At 43.4% G+C, this 26,915-nt stretch overlaps 1 protein-coding gene across 2 annotated transcripts; it reads right to left on the bottom strand.

Annotated features, from left to right (window-relative positions):
* Positions 1-1,280: 1,280 nt before the first annotated feature.
* SLC35B3 (solute carrier family 35 member B3) lies at positions 1,281-26,299 on the bottom strand. 2 transcript variants are annotated; one of them, XM_028737754.2, is made up of 10 exons: positions 26,152-26,299; positions 20,306-20,561; positions 18,334-18,455; positions 17,091-17,245; positions 14,865-14,972; positions 10,830-10,927; positions 9,951-10,043; positions 9,347-9,458; positions 4,014-4,083; positions 1,281-2,372 (listed from the first exon to the last, which is right to left on the bottom strand). In XM_028737754.2, exons 2-10 carry the CDS (start codon positions 20,504-20,506, stop codon positions 2,222-2,224), a joined length of 1,110 nt encoding a protein of 369 aa, XP_028593587.2. In that variant the 5' UTR covers positions 20,507-20,561; positions 26,152-26,299; the 3' UTR covers positions 1,281-2,221. The 2 variants fall into 2 exon arrangements, with proteins under 2 accessions (XP_028593587.2, XP_028593588.2); XM_028737755.2 differs by lacking the exon at positions 14,865-14,972.
* Positions 26,300-26,915: the final 616 nt, after the last annotated feature.

Genomic DNA, 26,915 nt, shown 5'->3' with positions numbered 1-26,915 from the left:
TCCTTGGACATGGTAAGGCAGCAACTAAGGGATGGAATAAAGAGAGTGTTTTAATGTAGCAGTCTGAATCTTCTTCACAAGGACCTAGTCTTATTTGCCATTTTAAAGATGACCCCCCCCCCCACCTTTTTCTAGGTAAAGAAAATAGTAAGGGTTATATCACACATTCAATATTCAGCATGTATTGTCCACTGTAGGTAGGCATCCCAGTGAACTGCAGTCATTCCTGGCTCTCTGCTACTACAAGTCTACGTGTGTTGGGAATTACAATTCGGGAACGAACATCTTACATTTTTATATGTAAAGAAGTAGGCCATTCAGTGACAGCTGAGGCTAAAGGCCTAAGACCTATATAATGATAAGTACTGCAGAGAGAATGCACAGTGGCGAGTACTTCTTATCTGTGTATATTTAGAGATTTCTGGCTGTTTCACTTTGCAAATACATACATATCAATCCCTTTTGAAGGCAGGAGACAGATCAATAAAAGGTTACAATATATGTGCTTGTTTTGGTACATCATACTTCAAATGTCTACCTTTTCTAGGGTCTGTTCTGAATACATCTTTCTATTTTGTTCCTCTTTTGTGGAGTTTTTGGGGGTGCCTTGTAAAACCTTTTGTTAGTTTGCCCACACCTCCAGTTGAGTTCTTCAGGTTTCAGAGTCTCCCACTTCTCTCTAAGAGTTTAAAAAAACTCTCAAGATGGTTAATGCACCTCAATACGAATGCACATCTATGTAAATAGCTTCACGTGGCTTCATGCAGACACAAAATGTCATCTTCTCCTTTTGGAGTTGGAGAATCTGTGGCTTTCCATTTTTCCTGGCCTCCATCTCCCATCAGCCCCTGCCAGCATGGCTAATGGTGAGGGATTATGTGATCTGTAGTTGAACAACTGAAGAGCCATAGGTTCCTCATCTCTGGCATAAGCGAAGAAGAAAAGAATCTGGTAAAAGACAAAGCCATACCTGTTTTGAATATCTGGATACAGTACAGAAGTGACTGTAACAACTCATGAGATTATAAACCAATGTCAGGATTGCCTAGATTTTTCAGTTGCAAGTGAAAACCGGGATTATGTGCAGCATTCAGCACCCTGACAATTTTCATATTTGTTTAAAAGAAACTTCTAGCTCCTAAGTCTATATATAGGCTTAAATGTGTTAAGAAGTTAAAAGGGAAAGCTAAGTAACAGGTAAAAGTTTGGCATGAACAGTTTACACAACTATAGTTCCCCATGATTTGCAGAAGCAAAAGGAAGAATGTAAAACAAGCAAATACACACATGTGCAGAATTTATTCACGTTGCGGAATTCAGCTTTTCATGGCACAGAATTTGTTAAAGTGCACAGTATAGAAAGCGCTCCACTGAACGAGCCCATTTCTAAGCTAATTACAATATGCAATAATCAAAGTAATCCATCCTCCACTCTTTTAGCTACTTTCCTAGGTCCCACTCATTTCATTACAATATGGAGAGGTAGCAAGGAAATGAGTTGTCTGGTCATTAAGACCTTCTTGATACTTTAATGTGAAGGATCATTCCTTACGAATCAACGAGAGAGAGAAAATGCATAGACAGGAGGCTGGTTCCTTTAAACGTCTCTCAAAGCCATCCACTTGAAGAGAATTTCATTTTGCTTTTTCCTTCAGAAGAAAACCTTCAATACCAAAAACAATGGGAATAGAAGCTTTAAGACTTTTTTTTTTTAAAAAATAAAAAATAAAAAAGTTATGGCATAATAATTAAAACCTCGCCGGCTTAACCTTTCAGTTTAGTCAATCAGGTTCTGATTAGTTTCTATCTTGTTTCAAAACAGTGTTACATTTAAATAAACTGATCCCAACAATAAAACACAAAGACCCACTTGATTTCAAGAGCAGCAGCAATTAAAATGCCCAAATTAATCACACACGCCCTCTCCTATGTGCCCTATTTGGAGTGAAGATTTCAACAGCTCACACAAGAACCACTGTCCCTCAGAGCCCGTCGTCAAATGCCATTATCCAGACCGGGCCCCCACACAGGATGAGACCTGAGCGCTTCCAAGAGAGGGTTTTCACAGAGACGCTGATGTCCGCCATCTGCAAGTCGACAAAATGCCTTTGACTCCTTTGGTTTTAGTGTCATTCCCTTTGGAAAACGAGTCAGCTGGAGACTATTGCAATGAAGTAACAGATACAAACAGTCCAGCACAACACATGGCGCAAGCCACTGTCTACACCGTTTGAGACAACGTCCTTGTCTGTTTTTCTTCGGTACATTTATTCCAGAGACTGCGCACTGAAGGGAGTCTGAGTTTATCCATGTTCTTGCTGTAAACATTGAGGAATATACCAAGGACAACCAGCAAGCCTGACCACACGTACCTAAAATGGAGAAAGAGGGGTGGAGCAACACATTAGAAACTGTATGTATGTATGGCAAGGGTCTTGAAGCAAGCAAAGCGGTAGTCCCAGAATTTAAAATTGAATTTGTAAAGGGGTGGAGGAATATGGTAGACCTAAAAAATTAACTTCCGTAAGTATTCATGTGCCTCGGTAGCTCAAGTCGGTAGAGCTGAGACTCTTAATGTCAGGGCTGTGGGTTCAAGCCACATGTTGGGCAAAAGATTCCTGCATTGCCGAGGATTGGACCAGATGACTCTTGTGGTCCCTTCCAACCTATGATTCTAAGATTTATAATGCATCTTCTAATTTCCATATAGCAAGACAGATTTGTATTCTCTCCGAAACCAAGGTTTCCATTTATTTCACACGTCAGTTCACTGCTATTACAAAATGTGCATAGTTTTCCAAATTATGTGAGAGCTAGGACATGTTTTTGCTCTAAAAATTGGGTGCACACTTTGCTGCTATACCTATAAAGGTTTATTCTTAGTGACAATAAGCAGTGCCTGCCTTCTGAGCATCCCAACTGCTGTGTATGGGTCCTGGAAGGAAGGATGCCACACACAAAAAAAGAGGCGGCTCCCTATGGGGGGGCGGCCTCTTCAGCTACATTTCTGTATGGAGAGCGACTGAGCGCCCCCCCCCCAATCATACCTGGTGGAGAGGTGGGGCAACATTATCAACCCTGGTGAAGACTGATTAGGAGATAAGAAGACTTGATACCCCACCTTTCACTCCCTTTGAGGAGTCTCAAAGCACACAACTGGCTGCCATCAGGGTCTCATGACCTGCTTCATCACTACCTGAAGGAGTCTCAAAGCGGCTAACATTCTCTTTTCCCTTCCTCTCCCACAACAAACACTCTTTGAGGTGAGTGGGGCTGAGAGACTTCAGAGAAGTGTGACTAGTCCAAGGTCACCCAGCAGCTGCATGTGGAGGAGCGGGGAAGCGAACCCAGTTCACCAGATTACGAGTCCACCGCTCTTTACCACTACACCACACTGGCTCCCGAACACATAACAAAGCACACATCTTCTTTGGGTGGGGCCTTAATTCATTTTAAAAGTCTGTTTGCTTTTGTGATAGCATATAATTTTGGGGTTTCTGGCAAACAATTAACAACCTCCCACTTATAGCCATGTATCAAATTAATTTATCCAAGTGCCCCTTAGTTCTGTTCTTGCTTCTGTTCTTCATGTCTTAAGCTCATGCACCCCACACGAGTCAAGGACGGAACAAAAACAGAAATCCCACTGTGCGTGTAGCAAAGCATAGGCTTGCTTATGGGGTGTAGTGGTTAGAATGCAGGATTAGGACTTGGGAGACCAGAGTTCAAATCCCCACTTGACCAGGAAGTTCAGTGACCTTGGGCCAGTCACTAACCCTCAACATCGTTGTGAGGACAATATGGAGAATGGGAGCGCCATCTATGCTGCCTTGGGCTCCATGGAGGAAAGGTGGAATACAAGTGGAAAATAATTAATAAATAAACAATCCCTGCAGGTGGGCCATAAATTATCAAAAAAAATTATAGGATGCGTTCGGTGATTACATTTAAATCACAACATTATATACATTAGGTGTATTAATTAAAGTCAATACATGTAGATGGATACTTACTGGAATGTAAATGGCTTTGCAAAAAACAGAAAAGAAAGTACAATTGTCATTGCTTTTCTTCCTGTTGTGACTGAAGGAAAACAAGTCCATTAAAACATTAGTTCCATCCCAACTAAAATACAGTTTCAATGCACCAGAATAGAAGCATCATGCAAAGGATGGCAAACGCGGTAATCACAACCTCACGCCTTACTGCAGCTTGCATTTACTTGCAATAGACTGACATCATGGCCCCCAATACAGAGAAAGTTAGCTGCACTTCAGCTCCATCAGAATGAATGGCATTTAAGTTAGGTATCACCAACTTATTCTACTGTTTTCACATCTGGTTTATTACTAATCTTCTCTGGATTTAGAGGGCTGGTGGCCACATGGGTGGTGCTTTACATCTGCCACAGTGTGCGGTCTATGTAATGGCAAAGCATCAAGGTAAAGTTATTCCAAGAATAACTTTATCAACATTCAACAGGCTGCAGACACAATATAAAAACCATAACCCTCTTTTAAAAAAGAGAGACACAAAAAATCTGCTTGATCTAGAGCTCTGATCCAATGCTGGAAGAAAGCTCCCATGGCAGGCTCTCTCAGCTGGCATGATGATGTGCAATGCTTGAAGGTGCTTCTAAAGGGGTCCCAAAATTTTTTGATACATGGTTGCCCAGAGGTGGTGAAGAAAAGGAACCAGAGAGACCAAAATCATTGCATGAGATCTCTTGCGTCTAACTACGTAATAAGGGCTTTAAATTTGTAGATCAGTCAGCAAAAGGTTTAGTCGCTTAATCAACGGGGAACCAATTTTAATTGACAAGAGTACATTTTCATCAGCAAGGTTTCCAGTTATGCTTTACGCTTGTTTTGGTCATGATTCATAATTGCAATAGGGATTTTTTTTAAAAAAAAAATGCATTAAAGGTAGTTTGCCTAACTGTGAGTGGTAAGGTTTGGTTCTTTAACAAACTGCAAGTCTCTTCCTTCCTTCGGTATCTCAAAATGGCACCTACTGTCTAACCCAGTGTTTCCCAACCTTTTTTGGGCAAAGGCACACTTGTTTCATGAAAAAAATCTCGAGGCACACCACCATTACAGCCCCGTGACGTCAGCGCGCAGCGTCACGCCGGGAGGGACGCACGAAAGTGTAAGTTTCAATTTTTCCCCCTCCCCCTTGCCTTCCTTCTGTGCCAACCGCCAAAAAGCCAAGAAAAAAGCCAAGACTTTAGGGCAGCAGGTCGACACGGAAGAAGCTCCTACCTAAGGACAGGTGTGACGGCCGTGTCCTCTTCTGCCACACTTGGCAGCCCTGCCTCACGGTCGTGACTCCCACCCTGATTTCTCCCCGCAGGTCGAGCGGCACAGGCAGCCCAATGTGTCCAGCCCAGACACAAGCCCCGCTTCCCCACTCTAGATCCTGAATGCGACCAAGTGCTCTGGACTCCCAAGCAGGGTGGGAAAGAGGACTCGCATCTGGTAGCCTCCGGGCTCCTCGCCTGCTCGAGGGATGGCATTGCAGGCAAGCTGCCGGCCGTCGCCATCGCCGCCCCCTCATGCGAGTGGACCTGCCCGGAGTGGTGGGACGGGGGAGGCTCGCTCTCTGTGGGGATGTGGCCCGCACGCGCATCCCCGCTTCCTCCTGCCCAGGGCTGAGCTCCTTACCCGCAATCTCGGTCTCGTGCACGCGGATCCCACTTATTCTGAAGCTCGCGCCACTAGCCGGGGCTCTCACACCGTGCCAGGGCGAGGCGGCGCGGCCCACTGACATCATCGCGGCTCGCCGCCGCCCTCGACTTCCCTGTTCCCTCCCCTCCCTCGGGTCGCCGTGGTTACCAAGGACTGCAAGCTGCTCGGGCGAGCGTGGGGCATTAAGTGGGAGAAGGAAAATTAAAAGTAAAACTCGCCTGAAGGCCGCCTCTCCGGATACAGTGGTGCCTTGCAAGACGAAATTAATTCGTTCCGCAAGTCTCTTCGTCTTGCGAGTTTTTCGTCTTGCGATGCACGGTTTCCCATAGGAATGCATTGAAAATCAATTAATGCGTTCCTAGGGAAACCGCCTTCAGACCAGGTCCGGGGACAGTCTGTCCCCCGACCTCTTCTGAAGGCTGCGGGGGGGGGGACAAGGGCTTTTCTTCCCACCCCCAGCATTTTAAAAAACCCCGGGACAGCGGAGGACTTCTCCGCTGTCCGGGGCAATCTTAAAATGCTAGCGGGCGGCATTTTAAAATCGCCCGGGACAGTGGAGGACTTCTCCGCTGTCCGGGGCGATTTAAAAGCCCCTGGGAAGGCAGGCAGGGGGGACAAAGATTTTCGCCCCCCGCCCGCCTTCAGAAGAGGTCCAGGACCTCTTCTGAAGGCCGGCGGGGGTCAAAAGTCTTTGCTCCCCCCTGCCTGCCTTCCTGGGAGAGCGGAGAAAGGCAGTGCGTTTCTCCGCTCTCCCGGGAAGGCAGGCAGGGGTGAAAGTCTTTGCTCCCCCCCCCGCCTGCCTTCAAAAGCCGTCGGGGACAGCGGAGAAACGCGCTGCCTTTCTCCGCTCTCCCGGGAAGGCAGGCGGGGGGAGCAAAGAGGTCCTGGACCTCTTCTGAAGGTGGGCGGGGGTGAAAGTCTTTGCTCCCCCCTGCCTGCCTTCCCGGGAGAGCGGAGAAAGGCAGCGCGTTTCTCCGCTGTCCCGGACGGCTTTTGAAGGCAGGCTTTTGAAAGCCATCCGGGACAGCGGAGAAACCCAGCGCGCCCTTGCCGCTGCCCCCCGACTTGGCTGGAAGGCTGGCGGGGGGAGAAGCCTGCTCCTCCCCGTCGCCAGCCCCGCAAACTCGGGGGACAGCGGGAGAGGCGCAGCGCGCCCTTGCCGCTGCCCCCCGACTTGGCTGGAAGGCTGGCGGGGGGAGAAGCCTGCTCCTCCCCATCGCCAGCCCTGCAAACTCGGGGGACAGCGGGAGAGGCGCAGCGCGCCATCCCGCTGTCTCCCGACATGGTTTGGAGGCTGGCGGAGGGCTTCCTCCTCCCCCAGCCCCGCAAGCTCCCAGAGCGATGCCAAAGCTGCGCGCAGCTTCGGCATGGCTCTGGGTCCCGTTCTGGGGGAGGGGGAAGCTCGGGCTTCCCCCGCCCCAGCCCCACGCCTGGCGGTGGGGGAATAATTTTTTTCCCCTTTATTCCCCCCCCCCCCGCCAATTTTTCCCGCGGCACACCAGGCAACGTATCGCGGCACACTAGTGTGCCGCGGAACACCGGTTGGGAAACACTGGTCTAACCGATTCAACTGATTAACTGGGAAAAAGGCAGATGATCAATCTATCAACTGGATCGGTTGCTTTAATAAATCTTGCAGCATTGCTGGCTGGTTACTGCAGCTCCGGCCCATGGCAAGCTCCTCATCCCCAGCACCTTTAGGCATCTATACACCCAAGCAGACTTCACAGGGTCTATGACTGTGCATGCTGGAATTCCCCTGCAGGCACAACAAGGTCAGCAAATTATGTTGCTCAGGCTGCCTGTCAGTCTTCGGCTTGAGCAGAAGATTTTGTAGTTATGAAGCCTTTTTTATAGGGCGTCTTATCAGCCTTTCACCATACCGTATATCTGTCTCATTCTGCCACAATCCCCTGCAATGAAATAATACGCAGCAGTAACACAGAACTTTCCCCCCCTTCTTCTTCAATGGATAGCCAAAGCACTTCTTTATGGCTGTGTTAAATATTTTATTCCCATTTTATAAAACATGAAAAATGGAGGCATGAGAAGGTGAAGTGATTTGTCCAAGGTTATTCGGGTGTTTGTTGCTAGAACGAAAAGGGGAGCCCGGCTTTAATTGGGGAGGAGGAGACGGTTCCTCCAATTTATGCAATTTTTAAAAATAAAAAAGCATTGTTTTTCCAGGTCTCTTAACTGCATTTACCTAATGGCAGGGCTCAATGAAGGCCGACAACCGGGCAGCCTAATCCCACACTTTAGCTGCTGTGGTATAAAAGTGGAGACTTGTATAGCTGCCAAAACTGCATCCTCTGCTGGACAAATGGAGCAGTAATATGCAGCCCTGGCCTGTGTGCCATTTAACAACTATACTGCAGCATGCTTGGCGCTGGCACCAGTCAAAGGGACTGCAACAGCTTTCAGAAACCATCAGGCAGATGGAAATCCTTTCTATCGTTGCTTACACACTCCTCTCTAAATGGGTTTGCATATACAGCTGCTTCCAGGGAAGGCTTAATGGCCCTTCAATTAGAGATCCTGTGGCTCTTCTAGATGTGTCTGGACCTCACCTCCCATGAGCCCTGACCAAGGGGCTGATGGGGGCTTGGAGCCCAACATCTTGGAGGGGGGGGGGATGATTCTTTTCACCTTCTCTGTCCTAGTGCAGACACAGACTCCTTGCCTGTTGGACCTAAAGACACCTGGAAATGTTTCCAGGGGAGTGGAAACATCCCCCCCCCCCCCCGCTGGACTATAGGGTACAAGGCTGAATGACCCATCTCCTCACCAGTGCAATCTGGTCCAATGTGGGTCATTTGATCATTCTCTCCAAGTCTATTACGCTGTCAGGGAAAATTCTTGGATATGGATTTAAAGTAAGGCAACATGTGCTTTTAATATATAAAGACTAGCCCCAGAAGTCTGTTTGATGTATTTTTCTAAAATAAATTTTTATTAAAGTTTATAGAGAAAAAGATAAAGCTTAATATCTTATCCCCCCCTTTTTTTAACCAAACCAAGACTTTTATCTGCTTGATAGATGGGTCTAGGATCCTTCTAGAGCTTCTCAGCCCACCCCCTTTCTAAGGTTAATATTTGGTCCCACCCACCACCAAATTATTTCCAGTATTGATTCTGAGAACATATTTGTCATGCCTGTATAACTGAGCAGTGAATGTAATGCTTTAATGCTACTGAATTGACAGAATTCTTATTCGTATATAATTGGAATCCTGTTGAAGTAAGGAAAAATGAAAGACACTCCCCCCCTCCCCCAATTTACAGTCAAGGAGCTTAGAGATGTTATAATTTAATCATTTCTTTTTCTCTACCTCATTTGCTTTTATACACATTTCTTTTCCATTTAATACATATCTGCTGTGCATTTTTGAATTGCAAATGTGTGGAAGGTGACATTTACCTCTGCTGCAATGATCTATGTATTTGCGCAAGCAGCCTTGTAGGTGGAAGCATTGGATCAAAACAAAAAAAGCGGTACGTATCTAAGACACGCTACCCCTCACCACATGAACCCATTAAACCATTCGCAGAACAAAAGAACAGGAGACGGAGCAGAAATAATGTACAAGCTTTATCCCAAATCAGGATTTTTTATTCAATTCTTCTATTTAAAAATGAACTAAAAAAATGAACTGTACCTGTCACAGCTAAAAGAGCTCCAAAGATTTTAATCAGGGCTAGGACAAAAGAGATTCCAAAATAGCCAGTCAAGGAGAACAAGAATGCGTAGCCGTATGTTTGAACTGGGTGCTGCAGGAACAAGACAAAATATTAAACGGAGGAAGATGCAAAACAAACCCCGAGGTACCGCAGAATGAAATAAATGCCTTTAATCAACTGCCCGAACCAAAGTAACAAAATCTTAAATCAGTCACGATTTTATTTATTCCCATTGGAAAATTGAGAAAAGTCATAATGAAGTGATAAAAAAATTACTCCTGGACTTTTTGAAGAATAAAAGTAATTTCTGATGAGGCTGGGTACATATACCCAAGTCAGTGGATCACAGAAACAACTTTAATGCACATTTGTTTGTTTGTTTGTTTATGACAGTATTTATAAACCACCAACTCATAAGAAAAGTATCAAGTGCAGTGAAAATCATCAAAGCATCATAAAAAAAAAGTTCAAGCAGGAATGCAAAGCCTAGTAATGTGATTTGGTCAAAAATAATCCAGCAGCACATGAATTGGGGGGGGGGGGAGGAAATCACACTTTTTTAAATGGAAAAAAATTATTTACCTTTGAGCAAAATGTTACTGCAGGGGTTAAGCCACTAGTGCATGTCAGTCCCAATAAAATATACAGGAAACCTATTGAATAGGAATACAAAACCTGGAATAGTTACAAAAACAAATTATTTTAATCTTATGGTATTTTTAAAACGCCATATATATTGTGTGCTCTATCAGCACATCTCTTTGCCGGAAGAATGTAATCTCTTTTGAAAGTTACGTTTTTCAAGTATAATACAGGCAATAACCTCAGATATTAGCTTCTGAGTGACTTGCTTGATAAACACGCCTCAACTGGCAATTGATATACACTTACAAGGTGATTCTCTGGTTAACAGATCTGCCGTTTTATACAGCCTTATTCTGAGTGATAGTTACAGTTATCATGAATTAAATGGCAACTGCGTGCATTGGCCTTACCGAATTTACACAGCAGTAGTTGCTGGCTGTGAAGACAAATCTTTTAATTTTTAATAAAACTCTGTCTGAAGTTGCGCTCCGGTCTCTTATTTTTAAATTCACAATTTCTCTTGCCATTAACTTACGCCAGAGCAACAAATGTTTACTATTGGCAACAACCAGACAGGACTATTCCTGTACAGGCAACCCTCCATTTACGTGGGAGGTTATGTTCCGAGGCACCGCACGCTAAAGTGAAATCACGTATATTTGAAACACCGTTAACAAAGCCCAAAAACACTCTGTTCCACCCCTGCCCCACCCCATTCCTCAACCTTTTTGTGATGTTTTCAGGTCACTTCTGGGTTCAGTGCAATGCACATTTTTTAATCATGGCTGACTGACTTAAAATAGTAGACAGAAATAGAACAAAACGCCGCCCCACAGCTCCCATAACTGAATGAAATTATAGAAGGGGAACATTTACCATTTCAGAGTTGGAGCCATTGTGCAACTTCATAGCCTTTTCCTGCACGTTTCCTATAACGGCGTCTGCACAGAGGGCAAGGGATATAAGGACCACACCTTCAAGGAATCAGAAAAGGACATAACATAAAATAAAGCAATGGGCACATACTCTAACATTATGGATAAAACTCACTGTTGCACTAAGGCAATTTTTCTGTCAGTGCAAACATTTTTGCTTGTCAGATCGAACTCTCTCTCCTCACCAAAACTGGAATTGTCTCATTTGTGCAAGTGGGATGCCACAAATAAATATCGCTCATGGTTCTTCCGATGTGGACCTATTGGAGTCATAGGTGCCAACTTCCTGGGGCCCTGGGTGCCTGAGCACCCACAAAGCTCCCCATGAAGGAGCCGGGCACCCACAAAATTCTGTGCCAGGGCCATGGCATGGCCAATTTGGCACTCCTGACTGGAGTTTAGAAAACAAGGGATATATATTCTCTTATTATCTGCACTTTTAAAATCTGTGTAAGACCTGCTTTTTACATATGATGCAAAGAACAACACAAAAGCAACCATATTCTCCATTTTGAGGGGGGAAGAGCAGAAGGGAAGACAAACATTTAGAGGGATAAACTTTGCAATATATATTCTTTCCGGATAGCAAAGAAAGCAACAACTGCTTGACGTGCAACAACATTTTAAACATGTTAAATCAATCAAATCAATTAATTAATAAAATTAACACAATTTGTATTGCTGCATATTTAGGCTTATTGCATTTCCCCCATTTTTACACAACATCGCTTACCATGTTCTTCAATACTATTAAAAGAGCCTTAAATCTAATTTTCCAGTCTTTGATGGACACAATATGGGTGATACTGTTCACACAGCCAATACTTTAAATTCACTCAGTTTTTATGTTTCTAACATTTGTATCAGCAAAAATTACAAGTTCCGTTTAACCTCAAAGCTCAGTTTTGTCTCCTTGGGCAAAAGCTGTCACATGTAAATAGATTTGCCCTTGACAATGTGAATGTTTAAAGAATTTTGATTAAATTATGCAACTCAAAAAATGCTTCAGCTAAGAATAATACAAGCTTGAGTGTAAATGCTTCCACAACAATTTGATTATAAACTAGTGAAAGGAAATCTAATATTATTTAGTGACCAGGAATAGGGCTGCATGCACTGCAAGGCAAGTTAAGAACTTGACATTGTGACTGACTTATGGAAACTTTATTTCAGCACAATGACAGCACAACATTTTGCTTGAGACACATAATTTTTTAGCAGGACCCAAGGCAAATTTGAACACAACGGCCGTACTGGGATGTCAACAAAACCATAGCGTAGTGATTAGATCAAGCTGCCTTCTGTGCTCCTTGCTCACACAATTACAAGGAAGAGTTTTGAAGTGTTTGCTTAGGTTTGATGTTGACTTGTGATGTTAACATTAGCCACCGTTGACAATGCAATAAGCCACAGTTAAGCAGAAACAAAATTGAACAGTTCTGAATTCCTTGTGGAGCAGGGACAAGGGGCAGAGTTTAACCTCAAGGCTTGTTTTGATTTGTTCATATCATGCTAAACTATAAGTCAGTGCAAGGGTGGATAACCTTTAGGTTCTTCATATTCCCCCACTTTTGACAAGTGGGCATCGCCACCCATCATAATGACATCAGGTGAGTTATCCCACACACCTGTTAAAGGTGGTCCACAGGGTTGTGGGAAAATAGTGACTTCACGGCACTACACAAGGTTTGCACAGTGTTTCAAAGTGCGGCCGATCAGCAGGCTTAAACTCCATCACCCATCAGCTGAGAGGGAGGGAATTCAAGGCGGCTTTCTGTGGGGATCAGTTGCATGCACAGGTTCCCAGTGGATAACTTCTGCAGCCAAACCAAGCAGGCTTGAACTCACCACCTATCAGCCGAGGAACTTGGTCAAGTAGCTGAATCAGCTGCCACTCTACCTGCTCCACATATGATGCCGGGGGGGGGGGCAGGTAAGGTGGTGGCATTTAGGGGGAATGATCTGGTGGGTCATATTTGGCCCACAGACTGGTGGTTGCCCAACCCTGGTTTTACTGTGACATCTGAACAGGCAGACTGAATTTCCTGCTGTAGTGTAAACATTATTTGTTCTACACCAGGGGTCAGCAAACTTTCTCAGCAGGGGGCCAGACCACTGTCCCTCTGACCTTGTGGGGGGGGGCAGACTATATTTTGAAAAAAAAATGAACAAATTCCTATGCCCCACAAATAACCCAGAGATGCATTTTAAATAAAAGCACACATTCTACTCATGTAAAAGCACCAGGCAGGCCCCACAAATAACCCAGAGATGAGTTTTAGATAAAAGGGCACATTCTACTCATGTACTAACACGCTGATTCCCAGATCATCCGTGGGCCAGATTTAGAAGGCGATTGGGCCAGATCCGGCCCCCGGGCCTTAGTTTGCCTACCCATGTTCTATACCCTACCATCCATATACACAATACTCCCTATCTCAAGGGAATTTACATTTAAATTTGGACAGTGGCAAAACAGATGAAGGGGGAACCCAAGGTCAACATAAGAAATATGAGCAAATGCAGTTTACATAAACTTCATTGCAGCTGGGCATGAAGACTGGGGGTTAAAGCAAAAACTTCAGAGAAAAGGGAGGACACCTGGCACCATCCCTACACATTCAGGCTACTTTATTGTACGGATCCATGGATTATATGTTCCTCCTTCCATCTCCTAATGGGTTGACAATTCATTTCTCTTAAAATAATAATAATAATCCTGATAAAAGTAGAAATATACAAGCCTGTTGAATTACATGCCCAAATTTTGGTAGTAAAGTAAAACCTTGGTTATAATTACTCAAGAGTTCTAAACACCATCTCTTTTTTTGTACAGCAAATACACACATGTAGAAACCAGCGGTAATATTAAGCATTGAAGGAAAGTGATGGCTTTACATTTTTTTATTTTTTTTTGAAACAGACATATGGGATCAGCTTTGCCCTCAAAGTGCATAGTCTCCTGCTTCATTAAGTATGCATCTTGTAAAGGTCGTGGAGTTCGACTGCTATTCAGCAAAGGGTTCTGCTTTGCAGAACTCATTTTCCTGTCTTTTTAGTTTTTATTTTCCACATAGAAAACTGCATGCAGAAGTATATTCCCAGGCTGACTGCAAGTGAAGTATTGAACAATCAGGAAAAGTCTAATTTAAAATTGAAATTTTAATTAAGAAATAAAGCTAGGATGCAATATGGAAAAGTACAGCATTCTGTTGTATTGCGAGCAGAATCCAAAGGGTATATGGCTGGCTGGCATTCCTTCTGGGGAATGGGTTCCAAACCTAACCTCTTCAACCATTATGAAAACAGCTTTTTCTTTTTCTTTGGTAAAATCAACAAGGAATTTCTCCTTCACAATACTACTACTACTACTACTACTACTACTACTACTAATTTATTTATACCCTGCCCATCTGGCTGGGCTTCCCCAGCCACTCTGGGCGGCTTCCAACCAAATATTAAAATACAGTAAAGCCTCAAACATTAAAAGCTTCCCTAAACAGGGCTGCCTTCAGATGTCGTCTAAAAGTGTGGTAGTTGTTGTTCTCTTTGACATCTGGTGGGAGGGCGTTCCACAGGGCGGGTGCCACCACCCAGAAGGCCCTCTGCCTGGTTCCCTGTAACCTGGCTTCTCGCAGTGAGGGAACCACCAGAAGGCCCTCGACGCTGGACCTGTGTCCGGGTAGAACGATGCGGGTGGAGACGCTCCTTCAGATATATTGGACCGAGAAGCTCTACAGAAATTTTCTCAGTGGCTCTTACGGCACAGTCCTAATCCTAGATCCATAATCCTAGATCCACTGGGATGAGAGCGTTAGGACATGGCAGATCTCTAGCTCAGCCAAGCAGGTTCCCAGCTCAGGTGGCCTACGCCAGTGTACGTCCCCCAGCCTGGCTCAGCTGGAGATACGCCAGTTTTCTTCTCCAAAAACACATTAATTCCTATCAGAGTACGAACTTCCATTAAAGATTTTACCTGTTAAGTCAAAATTCGGTGCAATGGTGCTGTCAGCTAGAGTAAACCATATTAAGCCCAAGCTCATACACACTGCAGCAGAAACGTCCGCAATATTGTAACGTTTTCCTGTGCAGGAAAAAAGGGAGAAGTTGACACCATGCGATGATGGAAGAGTTAATTCTTCAGTTCATTTGGTACTGAGTACACAGCAAGTAAACAAATATTCAATTCACTGCCTAACTCAAGATCTTGGGGCCAAATCATAAATCTCATTATCAACCTTGTTGCTGCTGGAGTGTGGTCTTTTTCCACACTGGTGCAGTAACATATATAATAAAAAGAACCAATGGAAGGCATGGATGGAGTTACACTCTGCGTCAGTGCACCCCCTCCCTGGGAGCCCAGAGTACAGTCACACCTTGGATCCAGAATGCCCTGGAACACAGACGTTTTGGTTCCCAAACGCCGCAAACCTGGAAGTGATTGTTCCAGTTTTCGAACCTTCTTTTGGAATCCGAACGTCCAACGGGGATTCCGATTGGCTGCAGGAGCTTCCTGCAGCCAATCAGAAGCTGCACTTTGGTTTCCAAACGTTTTGGAAGTCGAATGGACTTCTGGAACAGATTCCATTCGACTTCCAAGGTGCAACTGTACTGGCATGAGAAACATCCTTTGTCTCCATGGTACGTTCATTTGCTGGACTGTTGTGTGACGTAGCAATGAAGAGACAGCAACCATGCCAATGGAGGAACATATGAACCAGCCCTCGGTGGCAATATCCTGACACCTAGTATCAAAATAGGTGGCCTACAGATACATTTTCTGCCAGACTTGAAACATTTTAACATATAGTTTTGTAAAGATGTCTAAAATCTTGGGGCATGTGGATACTGAAATTTTGCAGGTGGTATGTTTCACCTCCCATTCTAGATGCTTCAAAGGTATTAAGAAGTGTTGAGCCTAGAATGTTTAGTTTAACAGGTAAAGAGAATTTCAAGTCTGAAATCAATCTCTGAAATCTAACTTCATTAAAGGTAAAGGTACCCCTGCCCGTACGGGCCAGTCTTGACAGACTCTGGGGTTGTGCGCCCATCTCACTCAAGAGGCCGGGGGCCAGCGCTGTCTGCAGACACTTCCGGGTCACGTGGCCAGCGTGACAAAGCTGCATCTGGTGAGCCAGCGCAGCACACGGAACGCCGTTTACCTTCCCGCTAGTAAGCGGTCCCTATTTATCTACTTGCACCCGGGGGTGCTTTCGAACTGCTAGGTTGGCAGGCGCTGGGTCCGAGCAGCGGGAGCACACCCCGCCGCGGGGATTCGAACCGCCGACCTTTTGATCGGCAAGCCCTAGGCGCTGAGGCTTTTACCCACAGCGCCACCCGTGTCCCCTCCTCACTTCACCATAACCAAATTAAAAAAAACTAGCCAGCTGCACTAAAAGCAGCAAGAATGCCAATTCAAAGGGCAGTTTTCCTAGGTTTCCCATACAGTAAAAATAACCCATATAAGTGAGTCTCTCTCCATCAAATGAAAGCAGCAGCACCTTGGGGATTTCATGAACGGAGTTAGTAGATAAATTATTCTAGGCTCAGGCAAGAAATGTCAAACTTTTTCAAAGTGAAGCCACCACCACGAGCCTCCCTAAAAGCATTAACAAGACTCAACCCTGCAGTGTTAACCTTTATTCAGTGGCTGAGGTGTAGCATGATCAACACAAAAAATGAAGGCTCTGGTCATATCCTTAAAGAAACAAAAAGACTGCCTTACTTGCCTCTCCTCCCCAAAAATAATTCAACACAATAGAATTACACCCACTTTCACCAAACGGGGTGTGTGTGTGTGTGAGAGAGAGAGAGAGAGAGAGAGAGAGAGAGAGAGTGTAGTGGAGGAATATAGGTCTCAAGAGACACTCAATGCAAGTTCAGATAATAATTCTGCCTCAATTACCAGCTATTTACATTTTGGACAGTCTAAATCAGGAATGCATCAAAAATACTTTCCCAATCACATTCTAAGATTCTCCACCCTACAGGTTGCTTCTAGGCCTCCTTTGCAGTTTTGTTTTGATTCATTTTGGTTATTGACTCAAATTCAAAATCAATCCAGGATTTCAAAGTAACTTAAGACCTCTACAGTGAGGCAATGGATAGAGAGGGTTAAGGGAAGAGAAAATAAACCACTGCTGGGTCTTTACAAGTTTATTTTCTGAAATGAACAGCATTCAATAGCAAGAATAAGGCATACCTTGTATAAAGACTCCTCCTATCATAACTGGGATCAGTTTACAGCACTTGAAGATGACTTGTGTAGGATAATTCAGATATCCTAAGGAGGTATTTGATAAACCCATTGTCCCCACTGTTAGAAAAGCTATTATCATGTAGGTTTTGCCTGGGATCCTGGAAAATATAAATGAAGCTCTGTATTGGGGAGCAAATGTCAACACTAAAAGAGAGGCTTTAATATTGTGGCAAGTAAAGATTAATAATCAAACTGGTGACTTTTCATGGAATTCAAAATAGTGCTGAAATCTGAATTTATTTTTTATTTAATTAGATATAATAAACCAGAAAACTTAACTACTGTATTATCACTTACTGCCACTATGTTGGCGATTTATTCTATTTTAAAATGGAAGATATAAAAGCATGCTATTTCATGCCTTTCATTCATTGCCCTACACAGACATGCAGAATACAACATATTCTGTACCAATCAGTGGGATTAATCCAAAATAACTGTCCTGAGAATACTGGCTTTCCTGTAGGTTTCAGATAATATAAAACCTCAAACCCCTGATCTCTACTTACTATACAGCTCTAGAAAAAAAAAATGCCCAAAGAAGAGTTGGGATATCAACAGCTGACTTTCTTTTCTGAGCGACCTTGGGAACGAACTGGAAGGCTGCTCTTACAGGTCTTCCATATTTCAGGAGTAACTTCTCAAGAGTTACTGGATGGGAGATCTGTGATCAGTAAGGTCTGTTTCATGCATGGAAGCTCCCCATACGGTCCGTTGGATCCTAGCCTTTTTGCTGGAGTTTCCATTGTAACACTACTCAAATATTTCAGAAACTCTCGAATCAGCTGACATCTAGCATGTGATGTGAACAGATTATAAAAGCCACAAAGAAAAATGATTCTCTTTTTCAGTATAAAATAAATGAGAAATGTATGCATCTGTTGCTATGTTTTTATTAATTTTAAAATTTGTGCCAATTAAGTGATCTTAAAGTAACTCCCCACATTAAGTGGGGAGGGAGAGAAATTCTACTTCATGTTCATTTTTTCATTGGGCTGACAACTCCACAAGTCAACACCATGGGCATTGTTATGGAATCTTACTAAATCAGACAAAATGTTTAGAAACAATATTTGACTGATTCCCGCCCCAATTCAACTTCACAAATCATTTCTGGTTAAATAGTTAATCAAATTTAACCCACATAACAATCTGAAAAAGTAAGGCTATATAGATAATATCATACCGTCTCCTTTTGTCCTGAATAAGCTGTAGTTCTATGAGTCCAAAAATGGAATAAAACCCAAATTGCACTAATGTAAGATACCACCCAAAGGGTTTAAAACCTTCCACTGAAAATATCAGTTCCTGGAAGAGGGAAAACAGAGAAGCATTATATTTAAAACATGGCCTATGTGACCATGTTGTATATTTTTAACTTTTAAAATTAGACTTACTCAGAAATTTGCTTTAACATTTTTTGCCTCCCAGCTTAAAAACATTGAACAGAATTATCATTAGCTTAATGAATCTGGCTAACCATCCTGTCAAGTTATTGGTATTAATTTGAATACTCTTTCTGACTTGTTTTTAATTCATGTACTTTGTTTTTGAACATCAGTGTGAAAAGCAAGCACCAGCATTAGATATCCTATTTTGTTGGCCCATTGAGTGGGTTTTAAATTCAGAGAAATGTACTCTTCATCTATTCACCTCTTATGCAAGACTCCAGCATCACATAAGTACATAAGAAAAACCCTACTTGATGAGTCCATCCATTTCTAAAACTGATGAGACAAATAAGGCTCACTCACTCTCAACTCTTTGCTCCTCAGCATCTAGATTCAGACTGCTTCCTAACATGGAGCTTCCATTTGGCTATCATTTATGTCTCTGGATTTGTCTAAACTCCTTTTAAAGACTTCTAAGTTACTGGCTATCGCCATCATTGCTGTAGAGAATTCCCTATATGATTTATGCATTGTGTGAAGAAGTTCTTTGTTTAGTCCGTCCTGACTCTTATCCTTGGGTGATCCCAAGTTCTAGTGTTATAAGAGAATTTTCTTTGTCCTTCCTCTTCATCATTCATAACATTATAAACTCCTATCATGCCCTCCATCCCCTCGTCATATTTCCCCCCTCAACTACAAAGCATTAAATCATTTTAAACTTTACTAAGATGTTAAGGCCATCTGAGGGCCTTCTTAGTAGTGGCGCCCGTGCTGTGGAATGCCCTCCATTCAGATATCAAAACCCAATTATATTACTTTCCGTAGACCTCTGAAGGCAGTCCTGTATCAGGAAGCTTTTAATGCCATAGGTCTCGTGTGTTCTTTTATATTCTGTTGGAAGCTGCCCAGAGTGGTGGGGCAACCCAGTTAAATGGGTGGGGTAAAAGTAATAAATTATTATTATTTTCATTACCCTTTGCTCCACCTTTTCCAGCTGATGGTATATTTTTAGAGATGTGGCAACCAGAACCGTACACATTATTCGGTGTGTTATCTCTGTTATGGGCACATTTTACTGGTGTTTTCTTTTAAATCTCTTTCCCTAATTATCTCAGACATGACCTTGGGAGATTTTACTGAAGCTGCACACCAATTTGATGTTTCCATTCCATACACCAAGATTCCCAAGTTAATTCTTGTTACTCATGGCCGGTTCAGACCCCATCACTGTGTATGTGAAGACAGGACAAGAGGTCCCAAGTTGTGTCTTGCCAGCTGAAGCTAAGATCTGGCTGGGTCTGGCTAGATGGAAGACATCTCGTGGTTCTATTGCCCTCAAGACATTCAGGATGATGTTAGTGTGGGAGAGGACATTCTCACCAACAGCGCTTAAATTGTGGAACTGCCTCCCTGAAGAGGTGTGTGTGTGGCATCTCCACTATATTGTTTATATGCTTTCTGTTGAATGATGAAGACATACCTTTTCACCGTGGACTTTGACAACTGACACTGACATTTTTAGGACCCACCCTATTCTTGTGGCTGTAATTTGTTTTAAGCGGTTTTCGATAATTGCATTTTCAAAGTGCTGTGGCCTACCATGAAACCTTTGGTTGATGGACAGGTAATAAATTAAGTAACAGTAGAAAATAAGCCCTCATATCTGCATCAAGCCACTACAGATTACAATAGAATTTTATTGAGTAATACATTATTCTGAAGAAGAAAACACAAACATTACCATAAGCAGTGAATTACAACACTTACCTGCAGATATCCATAAATAAGATAAAACAGAAAGACTCCAGAAACGCAAATGAAAAACTGGGTAGCCTTGTTAAATTTGCTGAGATTAATGCCAAGGACAACTACATCATCTACTGATTTGATGTGTGGCGACATAGCTTGGGACTTTGAAGGTACGCTGATAGAAACATACTTCCGAGAGGAATTGAATTTCAGATCCATGATTCCTAGCTTGCTGCATTCGGTGGCGATGAAATCTTTGATGTTTGTTTGAAAGCTGGAAGAAACAAGTTTAGACTGAATCATGACAGCATTCAAATGAAAACCACGACAGTCCCATATTCCAAGCACAATTTTAATTTTAATTGAATCAATCTTCTTAGATTGATATCCTTGTAGAAGGATTTTTAAAATTCCATTATTATGGAAACCACCACGCCAACCAAGTAAACAACCATGCACCATTCTTTCTATATGACTAAAATCTCTGATCCTGGTTCTACAGAGGCAGCAGAATTAACATAAGACTGACTATAGGCAGGAAATTTGACAATTCCCAATTTTGTTGGCTAAACTTGACACAGCTGCTTAAAAATCAAGCTTCAACAAATGTGAAACCAGCACACTTCCTTCTTCTTGAAAGCACACCCACCTTGGATTCGCTAAAAAGGTGGGGGTAGATTTAAGATCAGTTATAATTTTTGCTGCGTCAGCCCTCTTTCTGCTAAAATACACTTGCAGCAGGGGCACCCCATGTGCCTCCATAGATGCTGGATAGAGAGAGTTCCCTGCTCTGCTACTATAAAATAGTAATCTTAATTTGTGAAACCAAAACGATGTGTGCATTCTCATCTCTGAGTACAGGATAAACAATGAGAATTTAAACATTGTTGTATGCTACCTTTCTTGCAAGGTGTCTTGAGTAAAAGAAACAGGTTAGAAAGCAAGGAACTATATATGCAATAAAAAATGTATTTATTAAACAGAATGCCTAGCTGGATTTGTCAGTCATACACTGCTTCAAAACACTTAATACAGTAATTGCTAACTGTGTTACACGACAGTTTTTTTTTTCTGTTTTGCACCTTCAGGCTAAACATACTGTTCAGTCAATGCTCTCTAAAAGTTCCTATCAGCAGCTTAACTAGAAGTTAGTAATTAATTTTCATTTGCCTGGATATACTAGTAAAATGCAACTTTATGCATTTGGGGATTATCTATGGAAGTATCCCCTTTATAGTTCTTTGTGGTAAGCGTTTCTCCACCTGAGAGAGCCTTCCTCCAATAAAATGGATCCAAGTGGAGACTGTGTGTCTTCAGCGTGTGTTGACATCACAATGCTTACAAACTGAATGCATTACCGCTCTACTTATTCCTCCCCATGCTTTTTTCCTTTCTTGTTTTCCAGAGTTAAGATCACAAGTTGCCAGAAAAATCCTCAGCTGTTCTTTCAAAAACAAGGAACACCGAGCTTTTCATTTGCAGATGTGTTAAACTGACAGCTGCCATTGATGATTAAATAATGGATCTCTTGAAATGAACACACATCTTAATAGAACATGTATCAACACATTTACTCTCCCCCCCCCCCAAATCTTTTTTCACTTGTCTCCTTTGTCCTTGTCACAAGCATGCTTACTGAAGTCTGGCTAGCAGCTCTTCAAAAACAGATAAATTCTCTGTATGTGCCAAACTGGGCATAGCTTCAGATTGAAAAAATCAGAATACCTGTCATCTTGGATGGAGGGTTAAAAATCTTCCAAGTCTGATCACATATTTTTTATAAAAAGTAGAGAATACATGTTTGGAGATGTGTGTGATAGGAACATACGAAGTTGCCTTAACTGAGTCAGACTGTTGGTACATCTAGCTTGGCAATGTCTACACTGGCAGCAGGTTTTCAGGCTTTCAGAAAGGGTTCTCTTCCAGTCCTATCTAGAAATGTAATCTGGGCCCTTTTGCAAGCAAAGCAGGTGCTCTACCACTGACCGAGGACCCTTGCCCAAGAAGGGTCAACTAATTTATTATGGAAAAGGCGTCTGGCATAGGAATGAACACTTTTCCCTGTGAGAGTTGACCACAAATCACTTCTGTGGCAGGGACTCTGCACAAACTCTGCACCACCTGTTGACAACACGTTTTGGTCACCCTCCTTGGTCACACACATTCCAACTTGTCAACATCCTTCTTAGATTGTGGTGTCCATAACTGGACACAGTATTCCAGGTGTGGTTTGGCCATGGCAGAAGAGAGTGGCGCTATTGCTTCCCTTTATCTGGACGCTAGAGTTCTGTTGATGCAGCCTAGAATAGCATTACCTTTTTTTTGCTGCTGAATCAAATATCTAAAGGGCTGTCATGGAAGATGGATCAAACTTGTTTTTTCTTGCTCCAGAGGGTAGGACCCAAACCAGTGGATTCATGTTACAAAAAAGGAGATTCTGACTAAACATCAAGAAGAACCTTATGACACTAAGAACTGTTTGACAGTGGAATGGACTTCCTCAGCACGTGGTATACTCTCTTTTGCTGGAGATTTTAAAGCAGATGTTGGATGGCCATATGTCTTGGATTCCTGCAACTGAGATTCCTGCATTGAAGGGAGTCCCTTCCAACTTTATAATTTTAAGTTTCTATGAAGAGGATGCTAGCTCGTTGTATACTTTGTGTTCTGTCTCTCAACAACAATGAAACATGTTTAAACAGAGATACAATTTTAACAAGTTTTTTTTGTAATATTGTTTCTTTTTGTCTTTTGTTGCTTTTGTCGTATGCTGTTTTGGATGGGTATTTGCCCAGAAAAGTGGCAAGAAAATGTTTTGATTAAAAAAAAATACATTCTAAAGAAAACAGAGAGGCATGCAGCTCAGTGGCAACATAAAACTTATTGTCCCAATGTTTTCCCATATACATATAACAGTCGTTGGTAAGAATGTAAATGTAAGTACAAATGGGTAGTGTAAAGTGCACAAGGGCGAAGAAATCAATACTGGGCTACAATTCTTACTTATCTGAAAGTAATTCTCATAAAACTCAATCTCACAGGTCATTTCTTAGTGTCTAGGATTGGGCTGCAAGCAAATCTTGAATATGCATTTTCCATTAAAGGTAATTTGGAATGAATGTTTTCACCAAAATATCCTCCACCATCACATTAAGAGTTTTATACACACATAGTTCTTATTGTCCTTCCATTATTACAGGAACGTCTCAGTCTGGTGTGGCTATACTGTGGCGAGGCAGAAATGGCTCTAGGATTGCCAAACACATCAACCATGACACAATTCCTTGCTTTAACAGCCGAAAAGAATGTGCCCTTTCCCAACAATAATATGTAGCAGTGGGAATATTTCATTCTGTTACAGTGTTGTTAAAAGGCACAATGGACTGGTTCACAGGTCATGCAATGCCAAACCATGACTTCATTTGAATGCGTGTGTGTATGTGTGTATGTCCCAGGGAGGAGATCAGAGGAATTTCATTCCTTCAACACTAATGGATCCTGGTGGATCACACACACTTTGCAAAGGAGCAAACTGTTTTTCTCTTGTCTCCGCATCCCCCCCCCCCTCCAATCTTGCTTTGGCACTGTGATTTCAGGTAGAAATTTCAGGGCAAATGCATGGGTGGAAGGATGCAATAAAATAACTGGAAGGAAACAGGTTGTTTTCCTCCCCACTTCTTCAACCCACAAAATGTGTGTGGCCCAAGAATGGCAGATGAAGGTAATGGACTATATGGAACTGGCAGAAATGACCGGCAGAATCCGAGACCAGGGAGAAGAGTTGGTGGAAGAAGATTGGAAGAAATTTAAAGACTATCTACAGAAATATTGTAAAATTAATGAATGTTAGAATGATGTTGGATAAAAAGTTAAGTGGTTTCTAGCTATAACGCTATAAGGAATATGAAAAAATGGATTACTAACAGGTTAAAATTTAAGGTTATAATATTTTAAGATTGAAGACTAGGATAAACAAAGAGGGAAAGGATTTGCTGAACTAATAAATTGAATTGGAATACAAAAAAGGGAGGTGAGAGGAGGTCCGGGAAACAAGCATATGAAAAATAAGTGATGGAAAGATGGAATTGTTTTTTAACTATTTTTACTTTGTATTTTTCTTTTTTCTTTTTTCATTTTGTAAAATCTTAATAAATACTTTTAAAAAAACAAAAACAAAATGTGTGTGGCCCATTCAGAATCAGCTGGCGGTGGTGCAAACCCAGTTATGCAACAACAGTGACTTCTAAGCGTATCTGCCACTGCTTTGCATCCCGTCTTTTCAAAGAAAGAGAAGCTTATTGGTGCTACCTGCTGCTCTCCTGCCCACTGCACCACCCCAGTCCACTTTGACTAGCCCACTTCTCCTTTGACATCTTGCCTTGCCTTCTGCAGCTGCCATACAGCAAGGGTGAGGGAATGAAAGTCCAATTCTCCCCCAACCCATTCAGAAAGAAAAAAGGCACACCTGAATGGGTGGCTGAGGGATGGAGCCCAGGAACCCCCTCCACCTTTGCAGAGAGGACATTGCTGCCATGTGGCAGACAGGTGGAGGATAGGGCCCCGCGGTCTCTCCACCCCTCACAAAAAAAAAAAAAAGCTAGTTGGCCTGCACCATCTTTTATGCGCTTTGCAATTTCCTCTCCTTGCACCAGCTTTGGGAAGGGAATGAATTTCTGTCATGAAATTATGAAACAGGAAATGTTAAGTGTTGCATAGAAGGCAATATGCACCCTAGTTTCAGAAGTGGCTGCAGAGCTGGCCCAAGACATTTTGCTGCCTGAGGCAAAGCGGCAAATGGTGTCTCCGTGGCCATCCTTGCACAGCCAGCCAAGTTATTTTGGTGCCAAGGCAATAATAATAATAATGGTGACAATCACTTTCCCACTCAGTAAGAACACAACAACGAATCACAAACCAATTTGCTACCTTTTCATTAAGGCAACTGAAAGCAGCTTCCTCAACTCTTCCCCATAGAAGGGGCAGCCCAGAGCAATTTGGCGCAAGTTACTCTGAGCGTAAGCTACTTATGGGTCAGTGCACCTAGCTGTTTGCCAGGTGGATGGCTTGAGCGCACCTGGGGGTTGGATTAGATGACCCTAGGGATCCCTTCCAACTCAACAATACTATGATTTTACTTTCCTAACTCCAACACTAAATCTAGAATTCCTGATCAGCCAACCTCCTTTTAAGCCCAAAAGGGAAGGTTCACAGAGGCAGCAGCTGGAGAAACCATCTCCAGACTGAAGCCACCCACTCCCCACCTGCCCTTCTCCCCCTTTCCAAATCTGTCCGTGGGAAACAGGACTGCAGGGAGGGAGAGGAGCCGCGCCGGAGCAAGACCCGTTTTGTTTCCGTTTCCTTCGGAGCATTAGCCTGAAAATGCAATGCTAAATCCTTTTACACCTTCAAGCAAACAGAATAAACGCGACTCACACTTTGTAAATAGAGAAATCGCTTCTGTTTCTTTCAGAGCTGAAGCCTAAAAATGCAATGTTTTTAAATGGTTAAAAACAAATGCTGTTTGCAAATAAAAGGTGTGGAAAGGGAGGAAAGCCTCTGGCTGTTAAAGCAGAAGGTTGGTGGTTCGAGGCCACCCAGGGTCGGCGGTGGGAAGGATTCCTGGGTCGCAGGGGGGTTGGACTAGATGACCCTTGGAGGTCCCTTCTGTGATTCTAGGGCAGCCGCGGGAGGAGGAAGCCGCAAGAAGAAACAGCCGCGGACCACCCGCCCCCCCCCCCCCCCCAGCCAGGCGTGGCTCAGCCTCTCCCTTCCCCGCCCAACTTCGGGAGATGCCCTCCCGGAAGCGGCCCTCCCTCTCACCCCGCCGCCGCCGCCGCCTCCTCCCCCCGCGCCCATGCCAGTACCTGAACCCGCAGAGGCGGGCTGGATGGGGCCGCGGCGGGGAAGAGGAGCGCAGGCAGCCGGACACCGTCGCTCCGGCCCCCGCCGCTCCCCCTCAAGCGGGCAAAATGGCGGGGAGCGCCGAGCTCATCGAGCCGCCGCCGCCGCGCGTCGGGTTGGTTGCTCGGCGCTCTTGTGGCTCCGCCTGGCGCCGCTCGCCGCGGCTTGGAAGCGGCCTTTCAAAGCGGGAGCTGGCGGCGCTGGCGCTGCCTTTGCCCTGCGCGGGCGGGGCAGGCGCGAGCCACGTCGGCCCTGCTGCGCGCGTCGAGCTAGAGACCTTTCCAGGGATCCAGGCGCTGCTCTGGGATCCTCATCCTTTTCCACCACCTTGTTGTCTAGACTTCTTCCTCTTCCTCCTCCTCCTCTTCCTCTTCTTCTTCAATTTTTTTAATGCCTTATGTTTTACTACACACACACATACGCATAAAAATAATTTTTATTAAATTTTCTGTTTTACAATTTAAAATGCTCATTTTAATATCCTTAAAATACCAGTGATTTCCCTTCTCTTTCCATGGTTCTTTTTGCACATCATAAATCCCTGCATAATTTACAAAAACCAAACCGTTCAATATTCCATTAAAATCCATCCATCAAAACTTATTTACACTGCTGGATTTAGCTTAATGCTGCCAACGTTTTCAGGTGTACACAATTATTTCTTCTCTGAAAGTATGTTCTTGTTGTTCTCTTATGCTATATGTTAAGTCTGCAAGCTTAAGTTGCA

This window comes from Podarcis muralis, chromosome 8 (assembly GCF_964188315.1).
Source record: "Podarcis muralis chromosome 8, rPodMur119.hap1.1, whole genome shotgun sequence".
Classification (NCBI taxonomy): domain Eukaryota; kingdom Metazoa; phylum Chordata; class Lepidosauria; order Squamata; family Lacertidae; genus Podarcis; species Podarcis muralis.
The sequence above is the reverse complement of the archived record's forward strand: the minus strand, read 5'-3'. Positions and strand labels throughout refer to the sequence as shown.

Bases quoted from the DNA above. Each gene is read 5' to 3' on its own strand.
- SLC35B3 (XM_028737754.2), bottom strand. From the start codon at position 20,506: ATGGATCTGAAATTCAATTCCTCTCGGAAGTATGTTTCTATCAGCGTA. The intron at 17,246-18,333 runs GTATGATATTAT...TATATTTTCCAG, and splicing joins ATTCAGGACAAAAGGAGACG to GATCCCAGGCAAAACCTACA. The intron at 2,373-4,013 runs GTAAGTATCCAT...TCTCCATTTTAG, and splicing joins GCAAAGCCATTTACATTCCA to GTACGTGTGGTCAGGCTTGC.